The sequence below is a fragment of the Cryptomeria japonica genome, chromosome 8 (genome assembly GCF_030272615.1).
Source record: "Cryptomeria japonica chromosome 8, Sugi_1.0, whole genome shotgun sequence".
Taxonomy (NCBI): Eukaryota; Viridiplantae; Streptophyta; class Pinopsida; order Cupressales; family Cupressaceae; genus Cryptomeria; species Cryptomeria japonica.
In genome coordinates, this window is record NC_081412.1 from 456,221,801 (window position 1) to 456,247,238 (window position 25,438).

The window sequence follows — 25,438 nt, forward strand, 5'->3', positions numbered from 1 at the left end:
AGAGGAGAAGGAGGAAGTGGAGACGGAGAAAATAGAGAAGGAGAAAGCGGAGAAAGAGAAGGAGAAAGTAGAAAAGGAGAAAGAAGAGCAGGAGAAGAAGAGACAAGAGGAGATTAAAGAAAATGAAGGTAGACAGAATCCCAAGGCAATTGGAGATCAAGTTCAAGCCAAACAAGTTGATCCCATCGGTCATAGTGAATTGACTCTTCCCTGTCTCACCAAATCGGTAGATGAAAATGAGCTCCTGAGAAGTATTCAACTTGATCAAGAAAGATTGGAGAAACTAAGAAGGAAGAAAGAAAAAGATTTTATTCAACTTGTTGTTGACACTCTTTCAACCTTAGTCCCTGATATTGATCTTTCAAGTACCACCTCTTCACTGGCCTAGTTGAAGCTATTATGCACAGTAGTGGGTGATCAAGTACAATAATTGGAAGATGCTGCCCAGGCTACTATAGAGAAAAAGCGTGCAAAGGAACTAAAAGTTGCATTGGTAAAGCAATTTAATGAATATAGAGCCAAGCTGATCCATCAGAGAGATGATATCAGTTTGGCAATGGCTGAAGGAAATAAACATTTGAGCAAAATCTTCTAGCCTGATCTATTCTATGATGATGCTCTGAAGAAGAAGGGTCAGCTTCAATCAGAGTTACAACAATAAATAAAAAACTTCAAAGTGCCATATGATTCCTTCACAGTGTATGGGAAGACTGTACAAACTCACCGGCAATAGATTGACAAGATTGATTTAGAGATCTGCAAGCGGTCTCTAGATCTGCAAAAACTTTAGTTGCTTTTGTTACTTAAGTTGCAGATTCTTCAGAAGTGCTTTCTAAACATGGACGTCATCATTGTCACTCAAGAATTGAGCACTATTGATTCCATGGAGGAGTTAGTGTTCCAGATGAAGACTCTAAGTGAAATTGTTGCCTCAATCCTAGATACGTGGTCTACAGACATGAAGGAATTTCTGAAAAACTTTAAATTCATTTTTGAAAAGTTTTACTCATTATTGTCAAAAACATATACTTTTTTTTTTCATGTTATGCAATATGATTTTGGCATGTTTGCATTACTTTGTCATTGATGGAAAAGGGGGAGTGATATTGAATTGAAAATTTTATGGGGAGTGGTATTGAAGTAGTACATGCTTGTAATTTTGGTGAAGGGAATAGTGTATATGCTTAGGGGGAGTAATTTTGGTTATGGCATCATTTTTGTTTTGTAAGCACTTAGATGTAAAATTTTCCTAAGTGTTGCCATCAATGCCAAAGGGGGAGATTGTTGGTATTTTGATGATGTTTAGTTGTGATTGTCATTGATGGACAGATACTTATTTGTTATATGAGATATTCTCAACTAGTACTATGTGATGTATTGTTCAAACCGGTATTGTATGCTATTGTATACACAGCCTTTGTTTGTTGAAGACTATCAGTGTTTGCAGAAGGAGCTTACCGATCAAAGCATGACCGAGGACCTCAAGCAGTACAAGGAGTTCAAGCAGTACGAGGACCCCAAGCAACATCCAATATTTTTAAGATAGGAATACTATGTTCCAGTTTACCAGTCTTTGTTTGTAAACCGATAATCAGTATATTGTATTTTTATAACTGGCAAACTTGTAAAGTGTGACGAGTTATCATCTACTGACACCAATGCGGTGATTCTGTGTCATGTTATAAATTGTGTCTAGATGCACTATACCTAGGAAATTGTAGTCTAATCTCATTGAACTGACATGAAATCAGATTCTTATATGAGGACATCATGTCTAGGGTTTTGTATGTATGTGTGTGAAGTGTTGCATAAGAAGATTAGGTCTTTGCGGAAAAGGTATCTTGTGATAGAGATTGATCAGAAGATTGAAGTAATGTTATAATGCATTAACAGAGTGCAATCAAGGATCTAACTAAGAATTTTGTGCTACTTTGTAGATCACTTACTTGTTGATTACTAATCTCTTCGACAAGTTAGAAACCCTTAACTGGGTAGGCTCAGTTAAGCCTGTTCTAAATCCTCTAACAAGGTGATTCATAGTTGTGGATCTGAAATCCTTTAATAGGGTAGTCTTTAATAGGACTTATCTCCAAACAGAGATCAGGATTCCTACCAGGATCTGTCCTTGTGAAGAACATTGTAAGGCCTTAATCGGTTTGACCTTAACTAGTCTGGTTGCTATTTTGCAGATAGTAGACTTGTGAATTTTACTCACCGTAGTTTTTCCCATTTGGGTTTCCACGTCAAAATATATTGTGTTATGGTGATTGCGTTATTGTGGGTGAATGCTTTATTTTCTATTTGGCTTGTTTCTTTATTAACCCATTTACCGTTTAAAGGGCTATACTGGTATGTAGTAAAATTGCTTAAGTGTTTCTTAGTAGCTTTATTGTGTATAGTTATTCACCCCCCTCTTAGTATTCATCATATATAAGGATAACTTCCTCTCCTAGTTGCATAAGTGACATTAGGGTGAACAAGTGAGAGGTCTCCATTATCGTTATCAAGCATTCAAACATTGAGCATTTCGTCTCCTTTCAAGGCTAGGTGTTTCATTCAAGACAAGGATTCAACCATTGAAGAGGAGATTTATATCAACATTCGTGACATCCTATTTCACATATCCATTCAAACAAATTCATCTACAAAGGTATCAACATTTCAATTACATCCCCTCCTTGAGGTGGATTTACTTCAAATATTTCGTTTCATTTACTTGCAGCATTTTTCAACCACTTGGTTAATTTGAAAACGAGGTTTGACATGAAGGCAAGCCCCCAATCCCAACAACCTTTCCCTCTGTTTTCTGTGTGTGGGTTGCAAGTGCACAACTATAATTGCAGGTTTAGGCTTCATTTTCGGAGACGAAAAAACCCTTTACGAGGCATGGATTTTCTAGAGGACCATGTGCAACTTACACACGGTCCCTGTAACTTTTACTCAGATTTGCATGGAAGCTTCGTCTCGACATTCTACTGCTAATTCCAAGTGTACAACTCCATCCCGCATCTCTATCTCAAGATATAATCATTTCTTTGTCATTTATGCACTTAGTCTCAATTTGTTTAATTGAACTAGTCTATTACAAAAGAGAGTCAATTTAATTTCCTAATACCTCCCAAATTTACTGCAATTCACTTATTATTCAATCTCTTACCATTGGGGATTGGATCTAGTAATTCAACCCCTGTTTTGAATTTAATGTGTGAAAAAATGAAGGGAATCCTTTGTGAAACATTTATCCCTCTTTTGAGGGGAGTAAATATTTCCACTTGATATCCCCTCATCATTTTTTCACACATTGTTAAGAAGGGAGAGTTTTCTCTCTTCCATTGGTATTCTACCTTTATCAGTTTTATGATCGAAAATCAATTATGTACAATGGAAATTCTCTTATTACTTTTGTAATCTTTGTGTTATGGTGTAAGATGTAATTGATACTCTATTGTAAATAAAAGAAATTAAACTTCATGAGTTAGGAAGAAGCTAGATATCATTTTCCAAATGCAATAATTAGAATGTAAGAATAGTGGGATATCACTCTTTTAGCTATACCAATTGTGTGGTAAAAAAAGACCTTGTGAAATATTATAAATAATAAAAATTACAAATGGTCTTTGAAATATTATTATCAAGAATTACATATATGCGTACTTAATAATTCTTAGATCTAGATTAGTTCCTACTTGAAAATCTGATCATTACAAACTAACACACATTTTGATGGAGGTAACTATAACATACATATTGTCAAGGAGCTTGGACACATTAATTTTAAAGATACAGAAGAAAGACGATTTTACCTTTGATATCTTTTAAAAAAAGAAAAATCTTGACTGTACATTTGTAATGAGAACAAATGTTAATGATAAAACTTATAGTGGCTTGCAATGTCACTATCTATAGAATATATAAGTGAGTAACAAAATGAGGAGTAAATTAAAACGAAACATCGTATACTGTTGTTAAGATTACAATAGTGTTAAGATAGATGGGAGAGTAACATCAAACAAATCTTAGTATTTTATAGAAATGACCCTTTAATGGGGGTAATATCTAACAATAATAGGAAAGAGTTTATTCCAAATATTATCATGTTCAACAAATCAATGCCCTATTATCACTTTAGATACAAAGCTCCCTCCTCTAATGGAGATACTATGTGTTATTTATATTCGCTGCACTCCAACTACCTTACTTTGGTGGAGTATAAGTCAGAGAGTTAATATTAATTGCAGGACAGTAGTAAGCATAAATGGATGGGACAAATGTAAAGAAAATTAATTTCAGAGTTTGCATACCACTCACATAAACTAGCGTTAAGATCGAGGAGCGGCAAACCTTTCGCATGTTAATGCATTTCACATAGTAAATAATGTATAAGAGGGTACATGGTGAATCGTTCACTTGTGATGCAAGTTGCAAAGTAGTTGTGAACACTCACTTGTGAAATAAACTTATCAAGTTAGTCATTGAGTTCAGAGTTGTTGAGAAAGTCAAAATCATCTTTTGTTTCGTTTAGATCAAATATAAGATGCAAATTTGGTGAGGGTGTGAATCAATGGTTTCCTTATCAAATCCGAAGGGTAGCTAATATTTCAGAGCATTTTGAGGCCAAATAGACTACATAATTATGTTCAGAAGGCCAAGAAACATTAAAACAAATCATCAATTTGTCAATATTATGTTCAGAAGGCCAAGAAACATTAAAACGGATCATCAATTTGTCAATATTATGTTCACAAGGCCAAGAAACATTAAAACGGATCGTCAATTTGTCAATTTCTGACATAGTCAAATTTGAAGCAATTTTCTTTAAGTAGGAGAGCACCATTGGCCCCACCCACCTAATATGGTATGGATTTAATTTTTTTTATTATTTTCCCACATGAAAAAAGATATTACTAAAAATGGTAGTTCTTTTATATTAAACAAAAAAAAAAATTTATAATAGTTTTTTTAATTATTATATTTAAAAAAAATTATTGAAAAAAAATCATTGAAAAAATTTAAATATTAAAAAAAATATTCGAAGGTACCCAACTAGGTACTCTGTACTAGTTGAGCTTTTTGTACCTGGATGTGTCTATCCTGGCTCCAAAACCTTCAATTCGTACAAGGTTTTGTTAACAACATAAAAAATTGTGGTTGTTCTTTTCAAAATCAATGGTGTATACTCATCAATAACCTGCATGTTATTGACTCTGTACTGTGGTTTTGGAGCTAGAATAGCTACAAGCTTTGTGCCGTTAAGTGGGCCCTGCAGTCCTCGCTTCCCGTCATAGGCTTTTAAGGATTGCATGTGGGGATTAATGGCCATGCACCCACTTGTGTGGGTGGGGGGTGCGGGGGGTGGGTGAGGCCTTGTGCCCCCCCATTAAAGTTTTTTAAAAAGCTTTTTTTTTCAAAAATTTCAAAAAGCCTTCAAGCAATTTTTGCTTGTGTACCTCGGCTTTGCACCTTGACCTTTGTGCAAGAACTGGTGTGTTGCACTCTCCTTGATTTTTGAGCTAGTGAATTTGATGCCCATGCTAAATTTAGTAGGATATTGGTCATTTGTAGCAAATTTGGTAATATTCTATATTTAGTTGGTGGTACAACTACTTTAGAATTGATTTTAGTGCTTAGTACTAGTAATTTTGGCTATTAAGCCAATTTGGAGTTTGGAGATTTAATTTTGGCAAAGGTTGTTGAAATGGATAGCTAAGTTTAGATTATATTTTAATGTTACCTAGTGGTAACTAAAATATTAATCATATTGTAATAATTTGAGTGATTACATGTCTATTGGGCTGAGCTCAAAATCAAACGTGTTGTAACTTGTAAATTATGTAGTCCCCAAATTGGGTGCTAAAAGAAAATTCCAAAAATTACGTAAAGTGGTGGCAATCTTGTCTAGCTGACTTGGGGAAAACATGAGTATGAATCTTGTATATAAACAAGATTCATTTCATACTTCAAACACATCATTTTTCATCAAGCAAGTATATCATATGCCTTGTGCGAACTTAATCAACGAACTTAGATATTAGTGTACAAAGCTGGTGAGCGACCTAAGCGTTCATACTATTGCGAGCTTATCTGATCATTGAGCAAACTTATTAGGCAGCTTGCTGGGAAAATTGGTGTCTTCATACTTCAGTAATTTTCTTCTCCAAGTGGTGTCGATATTCTACCCCTTCTAAAGATTGATATTCTGCAGCTGCATATAATTGGTTTGAATCTGCCCTAGATTGATACTACAATCACATAAGTAATTGATATATATTGTTTATGTAATCTTCTTATAAATAAGAGATCTGATATGAATCTTTGATGTTGGGTTTTTCCTCCGAGAGGGAGGTTTTCCCAGGGTATTTGGTGTCTTGTGTTTTATTGTTATTACTATTTATTCATAGTCTCATTATAATTTAATTGGCTAGATTAACATTTGATTGCTTAAAACTAACATGGTATCAAAGCTTTAGGTTCATTTAGATAATCAGATTATTAGTTGCCCTTCACTTTCAGTTTGTTTTTTTAGTTGTGCAAGATGGTTGCAGGTCTGAAAGTAGAGGATAGACTTGAAGGTGCCCTCAATTTTACATCATGGAAGGTTCGTGTCCTCCTTGCACTTGAAAAATTAGAGCTGTTACAGTTTGTGGAAGATATGGATTTGACTAAACCTTCAGATCTGGAAGAGCTAAAGAAATTCAATAAGAATGCTCTCAAAGCAAAGAAGTTCCTTATTGATTCTGTGAAGGATCATCTTGTTCCAATCACCTCCAAATTGAAGATAGCCCGAGAGATGTTCAAACATCTAGAAGGGATATATGAGATCAACAACATCAGCCAGACACTCACATTGAGGCAACAACTTCTTCAAGTCAAAATGTGCAAAGGAGATTCAGGCATGTCCTTCTTCATGAATATTTCAGAATTGAAGGACCAACTCAGTGCCATTGGAAGCGAGGTTGTGGACAAGGATATTATCATGATTGCTTTGAATGGTCTTCCTTACTGTTGTGATCCCTTCATTCAAAGCATAAGTGGAAGAGATGAATTCCCTTCCTTTGATCGCCTCTGGTCAGATTGCATTCAAGAGGAGTCACGCCTTGCTACCAGAGAAATGCATAAAGGCTCTCATGGAGGAGATCAACATGTCTTGCATCTCAACATGTTAGAAGAAAGGGATGCCATTGGAAGAAGAACAACTTCAAAAGAGATGGAGACTTCAGACCTCCTGCTTTTGATTTAAGGAAGAAGCCAAGGGATCTTTCACATGTCCGTTGCTTCAGATTCGACAAGTTTGGACATTATGCCAAAGAATGTCAAAATCCGCCCATGCAAGGGGAGGCCAACCTGAATGAAGTTGCAAACTCAGAGGATAATGAAGACTATCTCTTCATTTCTGCCTTGTCCAGCAATGTGCCAACCGATAGCAACACTTGGTCGATCGATAGTGGTGCATCTAGACACATCACAGGATATCGAGAGCATCTCTTAAAATTGAGGGAGAAAGAGTCCAACCTTCATGTGGTAATTGGTGATGATGCTTAGTATTCGGTAAGAGGTTTTGGTAGCACTACTTTAAATTTAGAATCTGGCATGTCTTTGCATCTTAGTGATATCTTATTTGTACCTAGAATTAAGAGGAATTTAATTTCTATTTCTGCTCTAGAAGATAAAGGTTATCAAATATCATTTTCTAAGGGTAAAGTACTTGCATGACCTAAGAAATCTAGTATTAAATCTTCTCATGTTATTGGAAATAGATATGATAGTTTGTATAAGATTTCAGTTAACCCCATTCGAGCACTCATTCATGAAGTTCCTTAATCTAGTGAGCTATGGCATAGAAGGCATGGACATCTTAACTATTGGGCACTTACTTCACTTAAAAGGATGGTTAAAGGTATTCCTAAACTTAATCAATCTCATGATGATTCTTGCAAAGGTTGTGCATTATGTAAGAACACTAAAAGTCCATTTCATAAAAGTGAAAGTAGAGATAAAGAAAAATTAGCACTTGTTCATTCTAATCTATGTGGACCTATGTTTGCTCCTTCACCTAGAAGATTTCTATACTATGTTACATTTATAGATGATTTTTCTAGAAAGACTTGGATTTACTGTCTAAAATCTAAAGAATCTGATGAAGTGTTAAGTAGGTTTAAATAATTTAAATCTCTAGCTGAAAATATGTCTAGTAACAGGATTAAAGTGTTAAGATCTTACAATGGAGGTGAATACACCTCAAGTAGCTTCAATGAATTTTGTGTAGAAATAAGAATTAAGAGTGAGTTCTGCATTCCCTACAATCCTCAACAAAATGGTGTAGCTGAATGAAAGAATAGAACCATTGTTGAAGTTGCCAAAGCTATGATTCACGATCAGGATCTGTAGACCTTCTTATGGGCTAAAGCATCCAAGACTGTTGTGTACATTCAGAATAGATGTCCTCACCATGTCTTGAAGAACATAACTCCTGAGGAAGCTTTCATAGGAGTAAAATCAGATATTAGCCACCTAAGGATCTTTGGAAGTCATGTCTATGCTCATGTGCCAAAGGAAAACAAGACTAAGTTAGAGCCTTCTACGAAGAAGGGTATCCTTGTTGGATATAGTGAATCTCCCAAGGAATTACACATCTACATTCCTGGTCAAAGGTACATTGAGGTAAGTAGGGATGTCAACCTTGAAGAAAATATTGCTTTCCAAAAATCTAAAGGTTCTCTTATTGATAATGATAAATAAGTTAATCAATATATGTATATTGATTCTAACCCTAAGATTTAGAGGGAGCATATTGAGCATCCTGAACCTATTGAGCATGATGATCTGCTTGAGCCTCTAGTTCTTACAGATGGACCTAGAGATATTGCAGTTAGCAAGAAAAGACCACTTTGGGTTAGAAGCACAATTCAAGATGCAGAAAAGTTTGTAGCTCCTAGTGGCACTTTCAAAGAAAGTAAGAGACCTCAAAAGCTCTCTAACTATGTTTCAATGATGTGCAACATCATTGAGGCTGAACCAGAAGCTATGAACTAGTAAGCTTAGAAGTTAGCTATGGACGAAGAGTATCAATCCATTATCAAGAATGATGTCTAGGATATTGTGCCTAGACCTAAAGGTAAGTCTTTTATTTCTTCCAAATGGTTGTTTAAAATTACACATGTTGTTGATGGCAGTATAGAGAAATATAAAGCTAGATTTGTAGCTCGTGCTTTTTTTGAAAAGGAAGGCATAGATTATGAAGAAACATTTGCTCCTGTTGCTAGATATACTTCCATTGGAACTATTATAGCTATTCCTGCAGCCAAATGTTGGAAATTACATCAAATGGATGTAAAGACTGCCTTCCTTAATGGTGTTATTGAGGATGAAGTCTATATTGAATAACCTGAAGGTTATGATATTCATAATCAAGAGACTCATTTGTGCAGATTGAAGAAAGCTCTCTATGTTCTCAAGCAAGCCCCTAGAGCTTGTGAGAAAGAATTGATAAGTACTTAGTTGGTTTAGGATTTTATAAGAATGATGTTGACCCTAACATTAACTTTAAAGTATTGAATGGTGAAATGCTAATTCTAGTTTTATATGTTGATGATTTATTTCTAACTGGTGAAGATAGTCTCATCATTAGGTGTAAGAAAGAATTAACTATTGAATTTGAAATGAAGGATCTAGGTCTAATGTATTACTTTTTAAGGTTAGAAGTGTGGCAAAGACCTAATGAAATTATTCTAAGTCAAGGTAAATATACTATTGATATATTGAAAAGATTTGGTATGATGGATTGTAAACCTATTTCTACTCCTATGGAGACTAACTTGAAGAAGTTGAGTATTTCTGCAACTAACTCTAATTTTGCAAATCCTTCAGAGTACAGGGAGTTGATTGGATCCTTGGTGTATTTAGTCAATACTAGACCAGATATTTGGTATACAGTGAGCACGCTTAGCTAATTCATGAACCACCCAAAGCATGTTCACTTAGTGCCAGTCAAGCACATCCTGAGATACTTGTGTAGAAAAATTGGCTATGGGATGAAGTATGCAATCAACACAGTAATGAATTTGGAAGGCAACTTTGATTCTGATTGGGCTGGAAGTGTTACTGACATGAAAAACACTTCAGGAATCTATTTAAGCTTGGGTTCCGCTATGATCTCTTGGGTCAATAGGAAAAGTCCTTAGTTGCACTAAGTACTACAGAAGCTGAATACATTGCTTCAAGTGTAGCAACTAGAGAAGCAGTTTGGCTTCGGAAGCTTCTTACTAGGTTATTTGGACAACCTTGGGAATCCACTGTTATTTACTGTGATAGTCAAAGTTGTATTAAAATGTCTAATAATCTCGTGTTTCATGACAGGTCAAAACATGTGGAAAATCATTATCACTATGTTCGTGATATGGCACAAAGACGTGCCATCCAGCTAAAATATATCAGCACTGATGAACAAGTTTCAAATGTTCTCACCAAGCCTCTAGCTCGAGTGAAGTATGAGTACTTCAGAGAGAAGCTTGGAATTGTGGAGAACACAACATTGATTTAGAGGGAGTCTCAATCTCAGTAATGCAATTTAGTTTGCAACCTCCACCCTCTGCAGGAAATGCAAGGTGACAGTATTTCCTTGTCTAGGAGAAGGTTGACATGAAAGATCTCTTCCACCCTCTATGAGCAATGCAAGGTGGATCCATCCTCTGTGGACAATGCAAGATGTAAAGTTTTGTTGGTTTCTTGGAGGTCACCCTTCATCCTCTGCGGGCAATGTAAGATGAAGAGGTCCATGATGTATTATTACAATATGTGATTACTTGTTATAATCCTCCCTAGCTAAGAGGGAGTGTTGAAATGGATAGCTAAGTTTGAATTATATTTTAATGTTGCCTAGTGGAAATTAAAATATTAATCATATTGTAATAATTTGAGCGATTACATGTCTATTGGGCTAGGCTCAAAATGAAACGTGTTGTAACTTGTAAATTATGTAGGCCCCAAATTGGGCGCTAAAAATAAATTCCAAAAATTATGTAAAGTGGCAGCAATCTTGTCTAGCCGACTTGGGGGAAAACATGAGTATGAATCTTGTATATAAACAAGATTCATTTCATACTTCAAACACATCATTTTTCATCAAGAAAGTATATCATATGCCTTGTGCAAACTTAATCAATGGACTTAGATATTAGTGTGCAAAGCTGGTGAGGGATCTAAGCCTTCATGCTGCTAAGAGCTTATCGGATCATTGAGTGAACTTATTAGGCAGCTTGCTGGGCAAATTGGTGTCTTCATACTTTAGGGATTTTCTTCTCCAATTGGTGTTGATATTCCGCCCCTTCTAAAGATTGATATTCAGCAGCTGCATATACTTGGTTTGAATTTTTCCTAGATTGATACTACAGTTAGATAAGTAATCTGATATATACTGTTCATGTAATTTGCTTATAAATAAGAGATCTGATCTAAATATTTGATGCTGGATTTTCCTCCAAGAGGAAGGTTTTCCTAGGGTATTTGGTATCTTGTGTCTTATGTCTTGTGTTTTATTGTTATTACTGTTTATTCACAGTTTGATTATAATTTAATTGGTTAGATTAACATCTAATTGCTTAAAATTAACAAGGTACAAACTCTTTGGTAGACAACTTTTTTGGCGGCATCTTCAAATCAAGAAGTTTCAGACAAATTTGATGGCATTCTAAATTTAGCAACAATTTGCTAAATTTGGCAAAGTTAATTTTTGAAAAATTGACCCCTCATGGTTGGAGCTTTGTGAAAAATTGAAAAATGATATCTTGAGCATACAAAGGAGTTTTTGAGTGCAATAATTTTTTGATTTGGGGTAGTATTTCATGCTCTTCACAGCAAAGTCATTAGTTTTTTCTTTGGGTTTCCCAATTTTTTATTAAATCGATTTTCTCATCAAATTTGAAGGACAATCCTTATTTTTGCAACTTCAAACTAATATAACTTTTGCATACAACCTCAGATCAAGGTGCTTCTATTTTTTAAAGTTGATATTTTTTCAAGAACTACACATCGGTGCTAGTTTGAGGTTCTCATTCTGAGATTGTATTGCACTTTCAATATTTGAGTCCATTTTTGGATATTGTAAAACTCTAAAAAACAACTTTAGCATTGTAAACACACTAATTTATAAAGTGCCACGATAAATTTTTTGTTTGGGGGGCGGGTCGGGATTCCTGATTGAGTGAAAGAGGTGGGGTCTCTCTTGGTGTGTGTGTTTCTAATCATTCGCTTACTTGTGCTCTTACTCTATATGTTGAAGAAAAAGTAGTTGAACCTATAGAAGATAAGGAAAAGCCAAAATGGATGCTTGAAGAATCAAAAGCTCTTGGATATCTTTGTAGTTTTGTTTCCCTTGATCTTATGACTTAAATGCTTAATTATTCAAGATGAATAATTTCCACCATGTTTTGTCCAATAGACCTATCTTGAAGCACTCAAAATGTGTAAAATTATAAGTTATAAAAGACAAGGATTGAGACTACAGGAACAAGGTATGTTTCAACCACTCATTAGAAAAGTTAACAATCATATATTTCGTTTAGGATACACACCTTTATTGGAAAAATATTATGATACAAAAATCATCTTTGATAAAAAAAATTTAATGCCCCCTGCGGTCTGGAGGCTCATGCGGTTTTTCCAATTGGGACTCGAGGAAAAGCTCCGCAGATCTTTGGCTACCATTAATGGGTTTATGGACAAGATAATCAAGTTTCAAATTGGGAACTCTGGGGCTAGGATAGGGGTTGACATTCTGTCACCCTTCATGAAGGTCAAGACGGAGGATGGCAATCATGGTTAATTTCATTCTGGCCGGATGGCAATCCTCCTCAGTGGTGCTGTCTTGGTTCTTCTGGTTGCTGCTCTACAACCCCCATGTCGAAGAACACATCCTAGCGGAGATTCGGTCCGTCTTGTCGAAAACATTTTTCGAGTGGTCTACAAACGATTCAAGGATCAAATGGTTCCCTGAATACAGGGAACCTGAATTTTACAGTAGACGAGCTGAAGCAGATGTATTATTTAAATACGACGTTGTCAGAATCTCTCTGATTCTTCCCCTCCAATCTGTTTGACTTCAAGGTCGTCGGCTTTGATGACTGCCTTCTCGACGGGACGTATTTGAGAAAGGGTACGAAGCTGATATATTCGATATATGGGATGGGAAGAATGAAAGCATATGGGGTAAGGACTGGCATTTAGGTTTAAAAGTGTTAAACATTGAGAGTTGATTGACATTTTTTAGGTCTTAATATGTTGGCTTAAATCATACACACTAAGCTTACACTTCTAGACTTAAAAGTGTTAAACACTTACAATTGACTGACATTTTCTAGGCTTAATATGTTGCTTAAGGTGTGTGGTCACACTATGAATACACATCTAGAATTAAAGTGTTGAACATTGTATTGACTATCATTCTCTAAGATTGATATGTTCCTTTGTGTGTGGTTTAAGACTGGCCTGCCCACCAGAAATTATAAACAGGGTTTAACTGGTCCACTCTAAGTTTTGACTTCTTAGGTGTGCTTGAAATTTTCCCTTTCAAATCATTTCCTTTTTTGGATTTTTTCGTTTCTGTCGTTTCGTTTATCTGACGTTCATTCACTTCCATGCTTAATCATTTGTTTTGTTTATTAAGTTATATAAAGTATGTATTTATTTATTGTCCAATAAATTGTGAGTGTACATATATTTTTGATAATGTAAAAAGGCAAGCTTGAGCAAGGAATTGCTTTTGTGAAAATTATTTGACTAATTCTTATTCTAATTTGTAAGTAAACAAAATCAATGAACAACTAAATCTTTTAATAGCTGAAAAAACATTAGGGTGTGGACTAGTATTCCATATATTTCTTTGAGCTGATTTCTTAACTACATTTATTCAAAACTTAAATCAACATTTATTGGGTTTGATTTTTAAAAATACATTTTTACCATCCGCATAACTTTGGAGATTGTTTTCTAATTAATGATATCACATTTCCACAATCCATAATTGTTTTGCTACAAGATATCTGGATAAGATTTCAGATATGATTGTTTTCTAAGTTCAATAAGAACCAATTAAAGCTGATATTTGAATACTTTGTGAAAAGGAAAGATTTACAAAAAACTGACCTAAAATCAAATAAAGACATAAATACTCTACAAAACTAATGTTGAAATCATTTTCCAAATTTTAATAAAATATTTGATTAAAGCAACAAAATTAATTTGAGAGGTACTCTCAAAGTCTCAAATTATGAACCGAAATTATCTTAGGTGTCTCAAATTATGAGCCGAAATGATCTTAGGTAATTCATTTAAGAGGTACTCTCAAAGTCTCAAATTATGAGCCGAAATGATCTTAGGTAAAGTGTTCCGTCGATCTCTTGACAACGGATAGTGGCATTGCAAGAGCGTCATAAATTAGTTATATGATAATGTATTCTGTTGCTCGTGGGTTCAGTGTACGGGAACTTCGATCAATCGTCCATGTGGCAAAAATTGATGTGTGTCGACAGAATAAATGGATTAAGAGGCTTGAATGGACCAAAATTAAAGAAGCTTCCTTGGCAGATGATGTATATTAAAGTAGATTAAGCCGGGGAAGATAGATAATTATTGGAGTGCCCCTTCTCGAAGAAACTGCCTCCTGCGCTTCGCCTTCGATAACGTAAGCTTTTTATTACAATGATTGTGAGCTTTTTATCAAAATTAATATTGTGAGTTTTAGTTTTAGATTATTGTGAGCTTTTTATTAAAATTATTTCTCGTCAATGGCTAAAGAAATGAAATATATATTATATTTATGCATATTAATAAATAATTTTTTTTTCTTGAATGGTCTTGATTTCTTAACATAATTTTATTCAGAGTTCTAATTATTTCAATTTATTTTTTCTTTTCCAAATTCCAAACTTCATTATAGAAATCTAAAAAATCAATTAAATTATTTACTAACTAATCAAGATTTAACAAACTAATTATGTATTAAATTTACATTTAGAGAAAATGTGTTTAATTAGGATTTTAAAAAAAAAAAAAAATGTATTCTTATAATATTTATACTTTTGTAAATGTTGAATGAATGTTAACTAAAGCATTTACATCCACTGACTTAGTGGAAGAGGACAACAAAGTCTATTGAAGAGCTTTCTGAAGCATACCTTGATACACCAAAGTAGTTTGAAGCAAATCCCATAGTGAGATCTTGGCAGGAGTGACATGAAGCTTCTCGACAAGATCATAGTCACTAGTTTTCTTAGCTATACATTTAGGTGCTTGAGGAAAGTCGGGTTGAGAAGGTGGTAAAGAAGTAATAGGTTGATCTACACATTACTCATTCTTTCGTGTATTGCAAGTATGTGCAACATCGTTATAAGAAAATATAATAGAAACAAACCCCACTTAATGGAGGAAAACCACTATTACAAGAGATACAAGATAAATTGATAATGCAATAGAAAGCCGTGCTTAGATAATTAGAATCAAATCTGAAAGCCGTTATTGGGATACATTGTTTTCCATCTCTTTACCAAACCATCAACAAACTCACCTTAAATTCTGATGCCATTCTTGGGTTGGCATCTTCTAAATATAGAAAATTATTTCACATGACTTCCATATGACCCCTACTTTCTTGATAAATTAAGTAGTTGTCATAAAGATGTTTAGTAGCTCTTCTAACACCAATAAAATAACATATGTAAGGACATGCCAAAGGCATGCAAGTTTGGAATTCCCAATTTAGTTAGTCATGCTAGGGGCATGAGTCAACATGCATGACATACAAGACAAATTTAGTAAATTGTAAGTTTCATGTTAAAACTGGGGATTCCTTTTAAGATGCCTTAAGATAATTTCTGACATGTGTCACATTCTAAAAATTACACTACTAAAAAAGGGATAAATATTTAATAAATATTTATACTTTAATTACAAATTTATTCATCTAAACATATCCATATATACCTTACAAGACAAAAACTACAATTGAATATTTCTAGGTGATGCAAGATTGCTCTACGCCCAAAGATACCCCTCCATCATAAGGCTAGCTTAAACACACAATAAATGAAATTGAAATTAAGACAATGTAAAGACAACAAAATTGAAAATGAGTATAAAATTCTAAGAGAAAATAATAAGTAGACACTTTATCCTTTACACTTATATACCCCATCTAAAATTTAAATTTATAAATAATAATATGTGTTATTATTAAATTATTATTCATCTAATATTTTAAAAAAATTATCAAAATTTTAATAAAAATAAATTTGGAGATTGTTATTTAAGTTTGAGTAAGAGTTTATTAATGTGGTCAAGATGGGGCACAATGAGTCAACTTGGACTCTTGGGCAGGATGAGGAGTAGACATGAGGGAATTTGCCTGAGCATTTGAGAAAGCCACAAAGATCAACATGTTGAGGTTTTTGAGACCCGCTTTACTCTAGAGGCTCATGTGATTTTTCTAATTGGGACTTGAGAGGAAGCTCCATAGGTCTTTAGTTATTGTTAATCAGTTTCTAAAAAAGGGGATCAAGTCTCAAATTGGGAACTCTGGGGCTAATCTGACCTTTTCATTTTACCTCATTATTTATTTCTTTGGGTTTTGAAGGTTTTGGGTTTACAAAAAAATTTCTTAATTTTTTAGTCTTTGGAATGAAACATCTTTAGATAGAAACATGTATCTTATGAAAATAAGATTGTTTTGTATCATCCAAAAAATAATAAGCATATAGATGTTTTGATATTGTAAAAAACAAAATCTAAAATCAATGGATTGTTTTAATGAAAATGATTTGTGTATTGTGTTCTATTGGGCTCTCATGACTTTATAATTAGCTTATAAAAGGAATAGAAATTTAGACATTGAAATTACCTTTGTTCGAAGGTTTTTTTTATACTTTACACCTTCAAATGAAGGTTCACGTCCATTCAAAGATTCTTTTTCAACTCATCAATGAATGAATGTGCCTTCATTTCATGAAATACCTTCATACAAAGGTACGCATGTTGGAATATTATCTTTGAATGAAGGTGTTTCCTACCTTTCTCCCTCATTCGAATTGGAAAGTGTAATGTCCCAAATTTGATACTCATTATTGTAGATTTAAGCCCTAAGAATAAACATTTTGTGCTCATATATCAGAGTAAATTTCTAATTAATTCTTTTTCTAGCCTAAGTAAAAAAATTGAACTAACCGATCAAATCTTTTAATAGTCGACACAACAAGGTGCTCAAGTTTTTTGACACATTTAGCATAGTGGAGAAATTTTTTTCCTGAGCTGATTTTTTTATCTACATTTATAGAAACTTGAACTAACATTTATTGGGCTTGATGTGACAATATTTGTTTCTTGATTGGTTAGGATCATATTGATGTGATAACATTTGGCAAGCCTAAAAAATAAATTAAAAGCCACGATGGGAAAAGAATTCTAATAGTTTTTATCCATATGGAGCTTAAATAATGTTATAATATTTTACAATTGCATGTATAGGCTTCACTGTAAGACCAACCAACAATGTTATACCAAAAAATGAGATTAGTGTTTTGATGTATGTTGTCAAAATGTTTAGATAATTTGACAAGCTTAGTGACACACTAGGCACAAGCTTGCATTTTTCATAGCTTTGTTACATTGTCGGATGATAAGATGCCATGATATTAAAATTCAAGTCAAGTTATGATTTGAGGAGATCAATTATCCATTAATTTGTAATTTTTAGTTTAAATATCGTGTAAATTGTGATTTCAATTTTGGTGCAAATAAAATCAAGAAAAATTATATTTTTGAATTTTGTGTTCATCATTATTTAATTTTTTTTAATTAGCTTATGTAACAATTATATTTGAAATGGATTACTTTATATTGCACTACTAATTAGAATTGAAATAACTAGTTGTTATAGATATAGGAAAATTAAATCAAAAGATTAATGGTATTACATTTTAATATTAATGAAGAAAAAATGGCATTTTTAATTATTTTGTTGTCTTTTTTTTTATATTAGAGATCAAGAGTCCAAAAAATAGATGGAGAGTTTATACAAAACTAGAGAGTGGGGGGCAGGACCTCAACCGCCAAACTGAACAACCAGAGAGAGCTATATACAATTATCTCATAACCATATGAAAGGGACACAACAAAGTAAAGCACTATTGGAGACCTTCATCCTGGTCCTCCAGCCATGTGGTCCAACCTTCTTCTCCTTCCATCCAAACCACCTTCTTTCTTGCAAGGATCTAAGAGCACATCTCTATCCTATTGAAGGGAGGAGGCCTGCTGTCCTGTAGATCCTTTATCAGCTTCTTCACTGCCTTCTCATAAACAAACATGGTCACTCTGCCATCCTTCAGGAATCAGAGGAGCTTGTTTCTCTCGAGGTTCATCAAAAAATAGACCTGCACAACAATTTTGTAATGTGTGAGTTTTTTAAAAAACTCAGCACGTTCCCTTGTAATACCTTGGAACTTCTCCTCATTCCTAAGTTTCCAAATAAACCAGAGAATGTAAGAAGATATAATTTGCCAAACTAGATTAGTATCCTTCCTCAGTCCTTGAATAAAACCAGTAACTATATCAAGTGTGTAAACATGTTCTGTAATAGAAATTCCAAATAGAAGCCAAATTTCTCTAGCAAAGGACTAGTCAAAGAAGATGTGGTGCGTGGTCTCAAGTTTTCTGCAGATAGAACACCGGTCATATGCAACCGATTTATTCCTAGTAGGTAATCTGTCCAGTATAAGTTGCCATCTGAAGCATTTGATCTTAGGGGGGATGGGGGACCACCAAAGCTTCTCAAAGGTTTTCTGCCACGTGTAAGGGGTTTGGTTAACATACCACAGATTGTTTATATGTTCGATCACCGAGGTATCACTTTTGAGAAGGGTATAGATGGTTTTGGCTTTGATCTTATGGAGGGTGGAGCCATCCTTCCATAGGAACGTAAGGTACCTATGGGCATCTACTTGGGTGTTTTTAGGGAGATTAAAGGTAATGCATGCATTTTTAATCATGTTGTATGTCTTCTTATGTGATACAGGGAGATCATATTTAGTTCTAAGAGCCTCCCAGCTGATAAGGTAATCATGTTCTAGAATATCCATAATGTACTTTATTCCTTTATTATGCTAGTGCTTAGCAGAACAACCTTGGGCTAAAGCAAGGGGTTTGGAGTTATGATGTAGGTTCCACCATACTAGCCTTTCACCGTGGAGGGTATTGTCACAGTTGATGCTCAAGTTGTTAATGAGACCATGCACATGCTCCCAAGCTTTCTAGATGGATTTAAACACCCAGGTACCTTGGACAGACATAGGGAAACCACTTGCAATTAAATCATTGAACGGGAGGGCTTTCCAAGTTTTGACAGTTTTGGGAACACCATTTTGTATGCTGTTCCTGATGAGGATTTTCCATGGTTCTTGTCCTTCTAGTGAGTGAAATATCCATTTGGCTGCAAGGTATTACCTTGCAGCCTAAGATCCTTAAGGCCCAGCCCACCAAGCTTTTTATCCAAGTGGCACCAGGTCCACTTGACCGCGTGAGCTTTCCTTTTACCCTTCTCATCAGACCATAGGAATCATCTAATAGCTCTTTAGATTTCAATGACTTGGTAATTGTTGAACATCCACACTGAGGAGTAGTATATGCTATAGGAAGAAAGGATTTTTTGGCAAACTTGAATCTTGCCAGCAAGGGAGAGGACCCTATTGTCCCATTTGTTGAGTTTACTGTCTATTTTCCCCTTCACCCACCCCCACATGTCTTTAAGATATGGAGATATAGAAAAGGGGATACCAAGATAATAGACTAATTTATTTGGTCCATCCCAAGCATAGCCAAAATGGTGAAGCCTTATCTTTCCATCCAAGTAGAATGGATTTGGTGCTAGATATCCGGGCTTTGGATGCTCTACCAAAAATGTCAAGCTTTTGATTAAGGGAATCAATATTGTGTCTTGAGAGCTTTAGGAAGAGCAAGGTATCATCAGCAAACTAGATGTTGATCAATTTAGAGTCGTCTGGCATAGTAATGCCTTGGACAGGGGGGATAGGGTGTCATCTCTCAGAAGATAGTATAGGGCATATGAAGCAATGACAAATAGAGGAGGGGCAAGGGGGAAACCCTATCTAATTGATCTAGATAGGGGATTAGGCTGGGAGAGGGTCCCATTGACTTCGATCAGGGCAGATGCGTCCTTGAGGAGGATTCGAACATACTCACAGAACTCACTAGGAAAGCCAAAAGCTGAGAGCATCATGAGGATGAAGTCCCATTCCACCCTATCATATGCTTTCTCAAAGTCGACAAGGAACATGGCGACTTCTTGATTTGAGGTTCTGGCCCATTCCATGAATTCCCAACTCATTACAAGATTTTCTAAGATGTATCTGCCTTTAATGAAACCTATTTGGGTGGAACAGATGAATTTGGGGAGGATCTTCTCAAGGAGAGAGGCTAAGGCTTTGGCTAGGATTTTGTAGGATACGTTGAGGAGGGTGATTGGCCTCCAATTTTTAATTAGAGCTTTGTCCCCTTCTTTTAAAATTTAATACTCATGATTTAATGATTATATCAAAATTTAAAATGACAAAGAAAAAATTATTGTCCAATTCTAATTGTTGCAATCTTGACCTAATGCATGTCAGTGAACTACATTTTACAAAATTGAATTGTAATTATGTGCACCTTAAAAAAAATTTGCCTTGAATTTATTAGTGTTTCTCAACTAAAGTGAACCATTTTTTATGGTTTATAAATTAATGGCAATGAACAATATCAAAGTATGCAAAGAGAGGTATGAGATCTTCCTTGATAACTAGTTAAAGAAAGTTAGAAGAATTGCCACGTAAAAAAGTCAAGTTCCTAAATATTAAATTAATATGTAATATTTGATGATGAAATACCAATACAAGTTATGACAATGCATTGTAATGATGAGTAATTTTTTTCTCTAATAATTTGATAAGAATTAATTACTTAGGGTTGTCTTTATGTAAACCATTCAAGGTGTTCTAATTAAAGTAATTTTATATACAAGATTATGTCCGATAATTATATTTTTTTGAGAGGATTAGATCAATCAAGATGGATTGAGATATGAGTTGGGAGGATTAGAATGTATGTGTAGACTTGTTTAAGAGATGGATCTATGTATGGAGTCTGGTCCAAGGTATATAAATGACTAAAAAACAAATGGGCTTGGACTACTAAAATTTGATAAGGGTAATGGCTAATAGAATCAAGGCTAAGGTTAGCTTAACTTTTATCCCTTTCGCTTATATGCTCTATGTAAGATTTAAATATATATATTAAAAATTTGGATATATAAATCAATATACTATTATTATAGTTCAGCTCATATTTTGACATTTGTTTTCATAATTTTAATAGAGATAAATTTGTAGATTTCTATTTAAGATGAATAAGAGCTGATTGGTGTGGTTTTTGTGTGTTTGGTAAAGTTTAATGATTCAAATAGAACCTACCTAATATCAAGACTTGTTGAATCGAAAGAAATAAATACTCTCAAAAGTTAATAATAAGTCATTTTCCAAGACTTCAATAGAATAGATATCTCAAACAAATTTCAATTGAAAATAATATCCTATCACATCAATCTTACCAAAACCAACCAATAAATGATATAATTCAATCAAATAAAAAAATTCAAACGCCTAATAAAAAATTAACTCTACATTATTAAATTGTGAAAAATATACCAAGAAATTTTATGAAAATAATAAAATTAAATGAACGACTAAAGAAATGTTTTGTACAATATTTTATATGAATTAAAAGAAGGAAATCTATTGTTTTAATGAAAACAATGTCTTAATCAATAAATTTTTGAAAGACTACATGAAAAAATCATATATCATATAGTCATTTTCCTTATTATTATAAGACCAACTAGTGATGACATCTTTATCACTGACATCTAAATTTTTCAACTACCATATTTAAAATATTCTTAATGACACCTACTCAATTTTTTTTGGGAAGCCCTCATCCATAAGATGCACCGAAACTTTATGTCAGCATAGAAATGCAACAAAGATTGATAGAACTGACATCTTTCAAAATTCATGTCACATTTATTTGACACCTAAAATATCAAATTAACTAGCTAATAATATTTAATGCCAAAAATACTCTTATGATTTCATTAAAATCAGGGAAAGATAAATTGCGTGACATTAAAATAGATCGTTGAAACGTTATGTTGGAAACGTTGAAAATGGAACCTTAAAATAAAGGTGCTGTTGGATTCTATGGATATGAGCGGAAATTGATGTCGGTGGAATAAACAGGTTAACCTACTAAAGTAGATTAAGCTACGAAACATAGATTGAAATCACATGTTCACAGCAGCTGTGTTTTTAAATACCCAATTCTGTGCCAAAATAGCTCGTCACCTTAGCTGCATTTGAGTGCTTAGAAAATTAGATAATGGGAAACCGCTTCACTCAGCTTCTGTATTTTCTGTGGTCAGAATCAAATATGAAAGCCACAGACATAGCACTGGCGTTATTGGGCTTCATGCTTTTCCATTTCTTTATGCACAGAAAAATGAAAGGGCCGCCAATTTGGCCTCTGCTTGGCATGATGCCTTCGTTAGTTCTTCACCTAAATGAAATCCACGACTGGAGCACCCGAGTCTTAAAAGACTGCGGGGGAACATGTTACTTCAAGGGGTTGGCCATGAGCCGCAGGACCACCGTAGTGACAGCGAACCCGCCCAATTTGGAACACGTCCTGAACCTCAGATTCAACAATTATCCAAAGGGGCGCTATTTCCGGGCTGTGGGGCACGAATTTCTGGGCGACGGCATCTTTAACGCTGACGGCGATATGTGGAAAGCGCAGAGGAAGATGGCCAACATAGAATTCAACACTCCGTCTTTCAGGGCGTTTATGGCCAAGTCAGTGAAAGAGCTGGTGCAGAACCGGCTGGTGCCCCTTCTCGAAGAAACCGCCCGGTCCGGTGACCCAATTGATCTGCAGGACGTGCTCCTGCGCTTCACCTTTGATAATGTGTGCATGGTAACGCTAGGAGTCAACCCGGGCTGTTTGGCGGGCGGAGGAGCAGAAGCCAGGGAATTTGCCCGAGCTTTTGAGGACGCCACGGAGATCACCATGTTGAGGTTTTTGACGCCCCCTATAGTTTGGCGGCTCATGTGGATTTTCCAGTTAGGACCCGAGAGGAAGCTCCGCAGGTCTTTGGCTACCGTCAATGGGTTTGTAGACAAGATAATTGGGTCTCGAACAGGGAACTCCGTGGCTGGAACCGGGACTGACCTTCTGTCGGTCTTCATGAAGGTCAAGACGGAGGGCGGTGACCGGCTTTACACAGACGAAAAGTTGCGGGAAATCACGGTTAATTTCATTCTGGCTGGACGGGACACCTCGTCTGTGGCGCTCTCTTGGTTCTTCTGGCTGCTGCTCTGCAACCCACGGGTGGAAGAACACATCTTGGCGGAAATTCGGTCCATCTTGTCGAAAATGTTTTCGACTGGTTTACTTGAACTTGAAGCGATTCAAGGATCAAAGGGTTTTCTGAATGCAGCGAGCCTGAGTTTTACAGTAGAAGACTTGAAGCAGATGCATTATTTGCATGCGGCGCTGTCGGAGTCCCTGCGACTGTTCCCCTCCGTTCCCTTCGACTTTAAGGAAGTGGACTCCGACGACCAGCTGCCGGACGGGAGTTATTTGAGAAAGGGGTCCTGGCTGATATATTCGATATATGGGATGGGAAGAATGGAGAGCATATGGGGGAAGGATTGCATGGAATTTAGGCCGGAGAGGTGGCTGGACGCGGGTGGGAACTTCGTCAGCGAGTCGGCATATAAATACCCGGTGTTTAATGGTGGGCCGAGGCTTTGCCTGGGAAAGGACTTTGCTTACTACCAAATGAAATGGATTGCAGCGACTATCATTTGGGGGTTCAAGATGAAGATGGTGCCAGGACATGTTCTGGAGCCCAAATTGGCGCTCACTCTCTACATGAAAAATGGGCTGCTGGTCACGTTGCAGCCAAGGGAACCCCTGGGACTGTAAAATTCCAGTAGAGCAAGATAGTCTCAGTGCACTTCGCGGCCGCAAACCAATGCATATCCATACTACACAAATAAGGTCTTCCCGTTATTAGTGCATTAATTAATTTAATAGTGAACGGTAACGTTGAGTTTAATTTAATGTTGTATTTATAAACATATGGAATTGTTTTAGAAAGCTAAGTTTAATAAGTAGAAGTATTGGGTTTTTATTGTAGAGAATCAAGTTTAAATTTGGAAATAGATATCTAATTTAGAACTCTATGTTATTATTTTAAAAAAAAAGAAATATCGGAATTATGTAAATTAAAAGAGATAAGGATTCACTGGTTAAAATTACTAAATTATTAAGTGATCGTTTGATAATTAGTCTTCGACCTTGATTTCAAGATTGGGAATTTTGTAATTGGGAGGGAAGAAAGAATGGCTAAGCCTAGTCACAATTGTATGTTTGATTACCTTTGGAATGGTCCTTAACACATTATGGCATGGAAAAAATATAACTATTTTGATCCCATGAACAAAGGTGGTGAGACCCTTGATATCCCTATTAATAAGATATGTTGTAAGCACCATGACTAGGATTCAAATTCACCTCTATTGTGCATGTGTACTATACTTTCCTTTCTTTTGTTGCATCTGTCTTTCAGCCACCTAGCCATTGTTACAAATTAAAAAAAAATCTCTAAAAATTTGAATCTTAGTTTCAAGCATGAGTTTACAAGAAATTGTTGACTTTCAATGGAAAAAACCTCAACTCTAGATTCTATTTGCTTTTAATGTCACACCACCAACTACACATTCATCTATTTTGTCATACCTTAATGCAAAGGTTTCTAAATATTGTAAAATCTCTAAGAAAATTAGCAACTACCCTAATCAAGAAGAATTAATGAGAAACATCATGTTGAAAGGTCCTCATAGATAGGTAGTTGGCAATTTCCTTGCTATAATTTTCATGATAAAAATTATTGTCATTAGATTGTTGTAACTCTAGGGACACTAAAATAAAGGTTCAAATTAATATTAAATTTTGCATGCAAGCAAAGTAAAAAAGAGGTTTGATTTTGATGGATTTATAATGATGCATCATTTAATGATGAAGTGTCTCTTTTGTTAAGAATGGGGTATTGTACACATTATACAAGAAAGAATAAATATTTATTTGTGATACATCTATAGATGTGCTTAGCCACATTAAATATTTTTTGGATCAACTTGTAAAATTGTACGTAACATTGGTTAGATATTTTATGTGGGTTGCACATGAGAAAAAAATTAATATTTTAGAGCTCTACTAAAATAAAGTAAATGTGGGGTCAATCATTTTTTGTACTCATGCTTTGAGGAACATGATTTTACCTTAC

The 25,438-nt window shown here is 35.0% G+C and overlaps 1 protein-coding gene across 1 annotated transcript; it reads left to right on the forward strand.

Moving 5' to 3' along the window:
• The first annotated feature begins 22,232 nt into the window (after positions 1-22,232).
• LOC131077297 (cytochrome P450 86B1) lies at positions 22,233-24,230 on the forward strand. The gene has a single exon (XM_058014760.2). It carries the CDS (start codon positions 22,468-22,470, stop codon positions 24,073-24,075), a length of 1,608 nt encoding a protein of 535 aa, XP_057870743.2. The 5' UTR covers positions 22,233-22,467; the 3' UTR covers positions 24,076-24,230.
• The last annotated feature ends 1,208 nt before the right edge of the window (positions 24,231-25,438 follow it).

Coding starts and splice junctions, on each gene's coding strand:
- LOC131077297 (XM_058014760.2), top strand. CDS start 22,468: ATGGGAAACCGCTTCACTCAGCTTCTGTATTTTCTGTGGTCAGAATCA.